General features: G+C 21.3%; 1 protein-coding gene and 1 long non-coding RNA gene across 3 annotated transcripts in view; one reads left to right on the forward strand and one right to left on the reverse strand.

Annotated features, from left to right (window-relative positions):
• The window catches only part of LOC107996446 (uncharacterized), a 30,688-nt gene extending 19,305 nt beyond the window's left edge, over positions 1 to 11,383 (reverse strand). Inside the window, exon 1 of the long non-coding RNA XR_009830978.1 lies at positions 11,022 to 11,383. This is a non-coding gene — a long non-coding RNA (uncharacterized LOC107996446). The remainder of the gene's footprint in view (positions 1 to 11,021) is intronic.
• On the forward strand, positions 1,847 to 9,079 carry LOC107996377 (protein maelstrom 2). 2 transcript variants are annotated; one of them, XM_062078743.1, is made up of 11 exons: positions 1,847 to 2,017; positions 6,083 to 6,326; positions 6,680 to 6,881; positions 6,958 to 7,341; positions 7,414 to 7,577; positions 7,661 to 7,912; positions 8,004 to 8,135; positions 8,212 to 8,254; positions 8,334 to 8,396; positions 8,665 to 8,724; positions 8,814 to 9,079. In XM_062078743.1, the coding sequence occupies exons 2-11, from the start codon at positions 6,204 to 6,206 to the stop codon at positions 8,825 to 8,827; spliced, it is 1,437 nt and encodes a 478-aa protein (XP_061934727.1). In that variant the 5' UTR covers positions 1,847 to 2,017; positions 6,083 to 6,203; the 3' UTR covers positions 8,828 to 9,079. The 2 variants fall into 2 exon arrangements, with proteins under 2 accessions (XP_061934727.1, XP_028521855.2); XM_028666054.2 differs by lacking the exon at positions 1,847 to 2,017 and having other exon boundaries at positions 6,128 to 6,326; positions 8,665 to 8,842.
• Positions 11,384 to 11,645: the final 262 nt, after the last annotated feature.

Here is an 11,645-nt window from a genome sequence, read left to right on the forward strand (position 1 = left end):
GTTTTTTAATATTCTCGAAGTACCATTTATGTTTTGATATTTTCTCAAGCTGAAGTGGGATATTTTTAAGGAAATATAATTTAAAAATTTGTCATTAAATAATGGAAATGAATTTTACGTCGAGATTTGCTTAAGCTTCGCTTCCTCGATTTGTTGTCCGGCTTGCGATCGTTTCACTACGTCTTTCTCGCAGCTTACTTCGGGCTCTAATATAACTTTTTCTTTTATATAATTAGCACTTGAATTACGAGGATTTTGAGACATATTTAAATCGTCAATTTTGCAACAGAAGCAACATTCATTATATATTTAATATAACATAATATATTTTGAAATTTGTATGAATAAATTAATGTAAAATGCAAACTGAATTATATTTCATAACAAACAAAATTTCGGTTGCTATGCCGTCAATTTCTCAAGAATATTTAAAACAATAATTTAAAATAACTCGAAACAATCAATTGACAAAAAAATAAAGAAATCAGAGTTGTCAGAAAATTTTCCGTGGTACGCGTCATCATCGAGGTTATTCATACTGTGTAGTATCATGAAATATCAATAGATGGCAGCATCGGTATCGCATCATGTCAAATAATGCACTCCCCACCAATCTCAATGATTCCCTCTCTACGTATTGCCATTTCATATTGGAATTTACTAGTAGAGAACTAAAGAAAATATAAATATATGATATATAAATTCAATAGTTTTCAATTTTGTTTCTTCATTATACTCAATATAAAATTAGATACTATGCGTGTAATATTTTTTCATAACAATCGTACAAAAAATCCTATCAGAAAGAAACCATTTGAGAAATAACTAAAATGCATCGTAAAAAAAAATTCCAGCGTGAAAAGAGTGAAAAAATTATATTGGTGAATTTAAAGTGAATTTAAAAGTGAATTTCGAATAATTTAAATTAACATTGTATTTGTGAATATATTTTATTATATTTGTTGATAAAATAATAAATATATATATAATATATGATGTGTATATATATATATATATATATATATATAAAATATATAAAATATAAAATCATCATAAAAAATATTTCTAATATTTTTCGTGATTTATTAAAAGAACAAAAAATATATTTATCTCAAAAATGACATCATAAACAACATCATAATATTTACTTTACCTATGCCATTGTCGATTGTTCATCAATTGACAATATAACTTTGTCAATCGTACTGGTTATCAGTTTAATTGATATATTGAATAATATAAATGCGTCGAAGTTAGATATGTGTTTGATTGTATTTATGCACGAATATGTTATTTGAAATACATATGTTTTATTATCAATGTTTTAAATGTATACATATTATTTGCAAATATTCTAAGCACATATGTTTATTCAAAGTATGACAATTTCGCGCGTTTCATTCGCAAAAATGTCGGTATCTACATTTCATTGTTACGATGGACAGAAGAAAACTATGATATTATCGATAAATGATGTTATCTACTTAAGATAAGTTAAATTTTTGTTTAGTATTAAAATAGTAGAGATGATTTAATTTTTTTTTTATTAACAAATCGTGAACAGAATTATATCCATAAAAATATTTTTATTCGTTCATTATTATTTCATTTTTATTCTGCCAAAAATTAATTGATTTATTAATTTGTTTTTAAAATTTTTCTATATTGTTGATGAATTTGATTAAAATCAAGATACTTTTTTTTAAAAAGATTGTTTTCAAGTTGAATTTCATTTGTTACTATCAGTGTTACAATATTATTACTATATGCGTATCTATATAAAAACGAAAGATACAATTTATGCTAAATAAAAATAAGATTTTACTTTCTCCATTAACATTGTCTATGGAGTGTAGTGCGTGAATGAACTATAGTTCTATGTGTACAAGATTTCATTTTTGTATAACCAAAGTAATCGAATGCCAGATAAAATCACAAAATCCAGAATACACAAGTCAACAGTCATCTCTAAGGACAACAGATGGTAATTATCGATAACGGTGAAATTCAATCAAAGGTAAATTTATTATTTACGAAGTACTAATCAATCTTTACAAAGAAACTTTCTCTTTTTTTTTCTTTTTATTTTAATTTGTGTTGATAAAAAGGTTGAAAAATAAAAAAAAGAAAAAATAAACATAAGCATAATTGCAAATTCGTGCATATTTATGATTTAAAATTTAAACGAAAATTTGATAAGAATTTATATAGATTGAAAAAATGCATTAAATTGCAGGATTACATTAAAAGATTACATTAATTTACAAATTATAAAATTATGAGGAAATGAAGACAACCAGAATTCTACGATGACATCAATAATTAATTAAACAATTAAAAGCAAATACATAGTTTTTATCTATGAATAACAATTTGCCAATTTAAAAATTCTATATTATTGCCAAATTAAAAATTATATTATTATACCATTATTTAGAAAAATCAAAATCAGGATATTCATCAGGAAGATAATTATGAAGCTATATGAACCATTTAAAAAAAATATAATAAATGCACGGTCATACTACGCTATGCCACTTTTTTATCTCTTTTTTATATTCAGCGATACAGGACAATTTGACGGAGTCAATAACAAATTATAAACAATTACAAATTCGATCATTAGATGATATCGTCAACGATTTTCTAATGAATATCTTTATTTCGAAAATGTGAATTAATATGAGAAAATCATAGGAATATCTTGTCGAATACGAAGATATTGAAGATTAAAGATTTATTTTTGCACAACAGGTTGAAAAATTACATGTCATCTCATATCACAAGCAATTCCGTCAACATCGACTCCAACTTTAAAACAATTGCTTTTACATAAAGACATCGCATAAACAAATATAGGTCATAAATGTTTTGTAAAAAATATCAACATCACCCATCATTTCCATATATGTCAATGTCGTGGAAAATACTTATTCAAACTTGAATTTCATCGATAAATATTAAACTCACAGATCTATAATTCCATCGGTAAAGGTAGATGTTGATCGATTTTGTGCTGTTTTCATTGACTATTCTCTATTCTTCAATGGACTAAGAATATTTGTATAAAAATTAAATTATCATGTACGAAATCTTATAGTGCGTTAAAGGTCATTAACCTTGCGCCAATAGAATTATGTAGAATTGTTTTTCACTATTCGAGAAAGTAATATACTCTATTTTAATATCGTAAAATTTTTTATCAATTCCATAATATTTTTCACTAAATAAGAAATTATGCATATTAAAAACATTTATGATGAATCCGAAATATAGATAAAAACAGATGCACAAAAGCAGCATGCTAATATATTAAATTAATTTATCGATTCAACTGATTTGATTTAAAAATTGCATTCGAAAAGTAAATCTCGAGAACATTTTCTCATCAGGCAAAGAATAATGGAAAACAATCATTAAATCATTTAAATACATTTCATTGAGTGAAAAAAAAATTGTTCACGAATAATTAATAGTTCAATTTACGATCAAAATTGAAAATATTAAATTTCTGTCTATTTATTTTTCTATCATCCAATTTCATTTCAAATCTTTCAAAACATTATTCCCGCTCATTTTTTGATTGGCATTTCTTTAACGAACGTATTTCTAGACTAATTTCAATAATACTGCAACGAGTTGTTAAACAACACATTCAAATAGAATTGCATTATCAGGTAGATCTATTTAAATCTGTGATCAAATTACAGTCAGATTATAATTAATTAGTAAGCTATACCTTAGATCCGTAAGTACCTCAAGAAATTTATGTAAAATTGCTATGGGCATTCTCTGAAGAATGTCTATATGAAAAATACACACACCACTATTTGTATGAACAGATTAATGAAACGTAATTTTTGTTTTTGTAGAAAATATAGAAAAGAAAAAATATAGAAGGCCGCTGCCGCTGTTCGTGACAAAATATTGGGATACAGTTACCATCATTGAGAAGTTAAAAGAAATATATTTGTTCATCTATTATTATTAAAAAAATGAATCATCAAAACTAAAAAATTTACTATAACACTTACGTATAAAGAATAATTTAACTTTTACATTAAATTTAATTCATTTATATATTTAACGTATCCATAAGCATATTTCTAGAAGATATTTATAGAAATTATAAAGATCCAAAATTTTCACGTAATTTGATGAAATTTTAATTTATAATTAATTATTAAATTTTTTATTTTACTATAATTATTGTACAAAATAATTGCAGGAATTTGCAACGTTGGATAAATGAATACCAAAACTTTCCTAATTTATTTATTCATTTATTAATTTTATATATAATTTTCCCTAATAATTTACATTATTATTTATTTATTAATTTGATATTAAAAATTATATATATAAAAATTGTCTTCTTTCAGACGAAAAAATTTTTTCTGTAAAAATTTTTTTTTTTAGTATATAAAAAAAATTTTGTAATGTAAATATATACTTATATATTTTTTTTAAATAAATTTTTTAAATATTGATCAATGAAATAAACAACAAGGATATTAAAACTCTCTTTATTATCTAAAATTATGATTATGCCATAACTTATTAATAATTTTCAAAGATCTTGTGAAATTGTATATTTATATATTTACTATTTGCAATATTTTTAATTTTAAGAATTGATTTAATTCTAAAAATTTCTCAAATTATTAAATATATAAAAAATATATAAAATCAATTTATCCCTTTTATTAATTATATGGAAATTTAATTGCATTTGTTAAGTAGTTTCATCCTAATAATACATTTCATAATATATTTTTGAATATCTTATAGTCTCAATATCATTTACAAGATTAAATTGAATTTTAAATTGCAAATTTTGCAAGGCAAAATTTATATTTGTTAATTCTTATTTTTTTTTTGCAATCTTTTTTTATAACGAATTTACACACATGTATTAATTTTAATTTTTATATATTTATAATAAATAGTTGTAATAAATAGAAAAATGCTATTAATTAATCAATTCTTTTCAACAAAATAATTTAATATAAAATATATAATATAATATATAATATAATATAATAATATTATGTAATAAACATAGATATAATAGAATCTATATACTAAATAGTATTTTTTGTTGCTACTTTTGCTCTCTTTTTGAATTTCCATTTTAGTCAAATTTTCTCCAATTATAATTTTCTTATTCATATTTCCTTATAGATTTGTTAATAATTAAAATTTGTTAATTTATTAAATAATTAATTTATACTATTCAATATCCTATATTATCTAAAATATCATGACACATAAAATTATAATATTACTTAAAAAATTATTTTTAATAGAGAAAATATTTTTAGAAAATTATTATAATATTAATTAAAAAAAGTTATCAAAAGTAGAATAGAAAAAAAATGCAAAAAAATATATATTGAAAAATATAAATTATAAAAATTATTTAGTGAAATGATTTAAAGCATTACAATAATTCAAAGTAACATTATTCATAAAAATCATTTGTGATCAATTTAAAAAAAAAAAATATTTTTTGTAAATATACTTCATATAAAAATTGTACGTGAATCAATATTTTATATATATATATATATATATATAATATAATAAAATTCATAAAAATTATAGAAAATTATTTTTTTTTGTTTTAATCTAATTAATTAAATTAAAAGTATACCTAAAAAAAATAAAATATGTAATTTTTTTTTATTGATTATTTCATTTCTTTAAATCATTCATAATGCAAAAATTGATTAACAAAGAAATGCGGATTTGATAAATTTCATTAAGTTTCATTTTCAAATAAGACGTTACATTATATATCTATAGAACAAGAAAAGAATACATTCTTTTCACACATTTCTTTTCTATGGCTATCTAATTATATTTCAATTTTTTTAATTTTACATAATATTATATATTAAAATCATTCTTATATTTTATTTTTTTAATTTATACTTGAAAATTATGCAAAACTGTTTATTTCATTCATAATAATACATATAAAAGTCTAATCTTGTTATTTGTATATTTCAAAGTTAAAAAATTAAACGATAATAATTTAAAATTCGAATTCGAAAATATTAGTTCTTTTGAATTGAAGGTGGCACTACTAACAAATGTCAACTGATTATGGATACTATAAAATTCGATTGTAAGTTCAAACAAACGAACAGTCTTGTCGAGTCACATGGTCAACACCTGTCTGCAACAATTTGTACAATATGTCAAAAAACGCATTTTATTTCTTTATGCTTGATTGGCAAAGACGACAACAACGACGTGGTGAAACTTTTAACAGTTTAAAAGATGTTGCAGCGGATCCAAGATGCAGTGAAGAATGGAAGGTAAGAATTTATATAATTTTTTTATAATATAATTTTAGACAATTTTTAAAAATTGAACTCGATTACTTATTTAAAATAATGAATTATTCTAAAAGATTACGTACATTTCATTATTAAAATATTTCGTTCGTTTTGAATACTATGTCAACATATCAATATTTTCATTTCACAAGGAAATATTCATTTTGAATGTAAACATACAATAAGGTCATTTTAACTGTAATAAGATAATAAAATAAGATTTTGTTTTATTAAATATAAAATTTAAAATAACATTAAAAAATTATGATGAATTTATAATTTTTAATAACAATTTAATTAAATTATAATTGTTTTTATAATCTCATATATAGAATATTTCACCACAAGAAAAAGGAATTTATATTGCCAAAGCAAAAGATAGCAAAATTAAAGCTCAAGGAAGTATGAGTAAGAAGACTACAATTGGAGAAGATTTGAGTGAAGTAGAATTAAATGCAAAAAAAGAACAAGAGTTCCAACAAAAAATGCTACAATACATAGATTCTGTTGTTTCTATGGGTTTATTACATAACAGTATGTATTCCATATTAAATTTTTTAAATCTTTTTTTTTTAAATATTCATTAATTACTTAATAACATTTGTTACAGATTTACAAAAATTAAAATTTATATTTATACATGTAAACTGGTTCTACAAAAGGGAAATAGGAATTAATAAATGTGAGTTTTGTCCAGCAGAATTTGCAGTTGCTCAATTTAGCCTTGAAAATGGTGTTGAGAATATATATCATGAAGTGCTGAAGATGAAAATACCATTAGGATGGAAAAGAGATGCAATTGAAACTAGTCAACAAACGCACCAAATCCCCATAGAATTAGAAGATGGACAAAGTGACTTTTCATATATGTTTAATGAGTTGACCAAATTTTTAGAATCAAACAAGACTGGAAATAAATTTCCTCCATTATTCACTGCAAAAGATTTGACTCCTGTTGTGGAATCACTGCTAATAAAAATGATTGATGCCAGCAGTAAGAACAAAAATCAATATTATACTATTAAATGTTATAAAAAATAATATTTCTAATACAATTATATTTCAGATGGATCGATTGATGATTTTATAATTTATTCGATAGAAGCTCTATTTGGAGCATTGCGAAATGCTGCTGTGCTAAAGGTAGATGATCGTAGTATTCCTCTTATTGTTGCAGAAAATGAATTTTCGAAAGACTTTTTATGCAATACACGTGGTTTCGAATGTGATGTAAGAATAACAAATATTTTTATAAATTATATTTATTTATCTATTTGTTTAGTAATAATAATTTTTTTTATGTTTGTTTATAGTTTCATAAAATTATAGATATGTCTCAATACTGTAGCAAATCTATAGTAAAAAGATGGGGTTTCACAATATGTGACTATTGTTGTGAATATTTAAATATAAAATTGATTGAAGGTGTGCATCGTCCAAAAGAAACCCCATTTCTGCAATCTAGTGATCAAGACAAAAAAAGTGGAAAAGAAGCTAGTGGTATTGATAAACGTATCAAAAAAATGAGTATTAGTGACAGGCTGAAAGTTCTTGAAATGAATGGAGTAAGCTATAAATTATTAATTTTTATTATTTATATAAAATTATTTAACAAATATTCACGTTTTGTTAAATATTTTTTAATTACAATTTTAGGTATCTGGTGATCACAGGAGTATTGTATCTGAACGAAGTTATGGTATTGAACAACGACGACGTAATGAGTGTAAACCATTGGACATAATTGATCATAGTAAAGCCAGTACATCTAGTTTTGATAATTCAGCAGTAAGTATTTATATTATTATAATATTACTATAATTATTTAAATTAATCTCAAAATAATATAAAAATAAACTTTTAGCTAAATATTCCAACACGTCCATTACGTACACCAAGAACGATGCGTAAGTATTACGTATATTTATATAAAATAATTCAATAAATTATATAATTAATATAAATAAATATTTTGTAATATTTCAGCTCATGCTCTTCTTGGATCACAAGAAAGCGATGCATTAAATCCTAATGATTTCCCGCCAATTAGTGAGTCATTTCTAAAAATTAATTTTTAAATATATTTTAAAGTATTAAAAAAGAATAATTAAATAAAAAAATAATTTTAGTTGAATTTTATTGACATTTTAAATAAATATTGTTTAATATTTTTTATTTTAAAAATTTCATGACATTATTTATACAATAATTACATTTTCAATTTTTTTTTATATTTTTGATTGTGGAGATTGTAAAGAATTTATAAAGTGATTAGATTTTTAATCTTTTTTTTATTATTTTTTATTTTTTATTATAGGAGGAAGAGGCATAAACTATAAAAGAAGAACTACAGATATTAAATCACCTTTGGGAAAAGGTAAAAATTCATCAATTATTTTTATTATTTGAATATATTTAAGTTTTATTAAAAATATAAATCAAATAATTATCTATTTTCTTGTACAGGACGTGGAAAATGACAAACATTGACAATTTTGATATACTTGGATTTTTTTAATAAAACGGACTTTTATGCAGACTTTAGGATGTTCTTATGGATAAGACTTACATAATTTATGTATAACAATTTTAATAAGAAACTACAATATTTTTTTTTACTAGACTGGCAAGAAAAAGAAAAGTATAACATAATAAAAAAGTACATTATATGTACGTATAAATAAAATAAGTTTGTATAAATAATAAAATTTATTTTATTATCTGCCTACAAACTTGAATTTCAATTATTTTTTGATAATCCTCAATTAAATAATTTTTGATATTGAAAAATTCAAAACACTTGATGTATAAATCATTTTTTATCATCAATTATTTTGTCTAAAATACAAGTGAAATTTAATAAATATATCGAGTTAATTGATATATTCATTTAATTTTATATATTAATTCTCATTTTTGAAAAATTAAAAAATAAGAGATAATTACTTCTTTTTATTTTTTGATAAATACATTTTTAGTACAAAATATGTAATATACGAGCAATAGATCATCATGGATACATTTAAAGAAGACTATATTGTAAGTTAAAAATTATCATAATCTTGCTTCTGATTTGAACTTTTTTGTCTTCTTTTTGTGTATATTGTTATGTTTTGATAGTTAAAAAATTTGAAACTTAAACTGTAATTTTTCGATGAATAACGAATAAAAGTCAATACTGGTAAAAGAAATAAAAAAAAACTGTTTAAATTACAATATATATATTTTAAAGTATAGATTTTATTTACGATTTAAAAATTTTTATAATATACTGCTAATATATATATAAAATTTTATATATAGTTCGTAATATTATTTTAATATGTGACGCTGATTCGTACATTCCTTGCACATAACGCTGATTCGTATGTTTTAAATTAATAATAACGTATCTTAAAATCAAATATGATATTTAATTTACATATATATACATATATGTATATATATTCTTACGAATAAGAATTATAACATTTATTATTTTAGTAATTAATTTTATATCTATTTTTTTTTAATTTAAAATTTTTTATATTAATTAAATTTTTAATAAAAACATTTACATTAAGAAATAAAGAAAAAATAAATATTAAAAAGAAAGATTTGATCTATACATTATATTAATCTTATATACATGCGTTAATTATATAAGGTCGCTAACATAAAAAATACGAACATATGTTTGATAAAATATAATTATATTCAAAATATAAAAATATACACAATAATTACGTGCATATAGAAAACATTCAAGAAAATTATATGTATATATAATTAAAAAAATCATAGAAGAAAAAGTATTATATTATTCTAATATTTGATATATATATGTATATTATATTTTCTTATGAATATTAATAAAATAATCATTAAAAATAAAAAATTAAACATTAAAAAAATACAAAAATGACAAAAATTCATGAGAATTCATTAAGCAGTCATTAAAAAATTTTTATAATTTTTAGATTTTTATAATAATATACAGTGGAACCACTTCATTTCCAATACTTATTATATGATAAATAATAGATACTGATTATTACAGCTTATAATATAGCTAATAAGTTTCAAAACTATTATTATATTAGCTATAATATTTCTCATTATAATTAAAATTAATTAAAATTACTTAAAAAATAAAATAGCAATAAAAATAGAAATTATAATTTGAACAGTATGCTAATAATGAAGTCACAGACATAGTAGTGACATCTATAAAAGGATGGAATTAATAATGGATCGATTTATTCAATTAAATTCGTATTAAAATATCTTCCTAATTAATTTTGCCAAAAGAAGATATTTATGAAACTTAAATGTGTGCATAATATAGAATAATCCGTTTAAACAAATACATTCTTCCATTTCTGATATGAAAAATATTTTATGCAAGATATAAAGAATATATTACATAATTTGAATATCAGAGACCAATATGTTATACAGAATATTTTTTAAGATCATTTTTTTTTTAATTTTTAATATTATTGATGTTTTTTTACAAATAAATAAATACTTTTTCTTTTGTAAAAAAAGTAAAACAAAAAAAGTAAAAGATAAAATAGAATATCTATTTTATATTGATATAAAAATAAGGAGGTTAGAATTAATACTTATGAGAAATAAATTTCGAAATCAAAACACATCATCCATATGTACATATATACATACAATACATACATCAAGGCACAGCAGCAAATTGAATGATACATTTGAAATTAAAGACCGCTATATGTATATCACGAAACTAACGTCATCAGACAATCTTCTGTAACACAAACGATACATTCGACTTAGCAACACGTCAGTAGATACTTTGAAGATGCGCCAGGTATGTCCGGTTCGACAAGACTGAACCTGCACCGACTTGTTTCGGAGCAGAATTCTGAATCATTCGACCAGACGCATTGGAAACAGATTTAATACTCTTATATTTTTTCCGCGAAAAACAAACTGCGAAATTTCAAAATATCAATAAACAATATTATTTATTATTAATTTATCGTATAAAATATTAATAATTTTCAATTTTTAAAATATGAATTTTATAAATACTTTTCAATAGAATTCTCATATATTTAAATTATGATATTATAATAAATAATATTATCTTTCATAATGTAAATAAAATTAAATAAATAACAAATATAAATAAATTATTATGTATAAATATAATACAAAATAAAATAAAATTAAATTATATTAAATTATTTTTATATAAATATTTATAGTTATAATTATTGTTATAATTATGTGTATTATTACTAATTACAATATGTAAATATTGCATTGTAAAATTTTACA

This window comes from Apis cerana, linkage group LG8, assembly GCF_029169275.1.
Source record: "Apis cerana isolate GH-2021 linkage group LG8, AcerK_1.0, whole genome shotgun sequence".
Lineage (NCBI taxonomy): Eukaryota > Metazoa > Arthropoda > Insecta > Hymenoptera > Apidae > Apis > Apis cerana.

What these genes read in the sequence shown, in the direction of transcription:
- LOC107996377 (XM_028666054.2), top strand. Translation starts at nt 6,204, where the DNA reads ATGTCAAAAAACGCATTTTATTTCTTTATGCTTGATTGGCAAAGACGA. An exon ending in GATGCAGTGAAGAATGGAAG is followed by an intron (nt 6,327 to 6,679) that starts GTAAGAATTTAT and finishes TCTCATATATAG; the next exon opens with AATATTTCACCACAAGAAAA. An exon ending in CACGTGGTTTCGAATGTGAT is followed by an intron (nt 7,578 to 7,660) that starts GTAAGAATAACA and finishes GTTTGTTTATAG; the next exon opens with TTTCATAAAATTATAGATAT.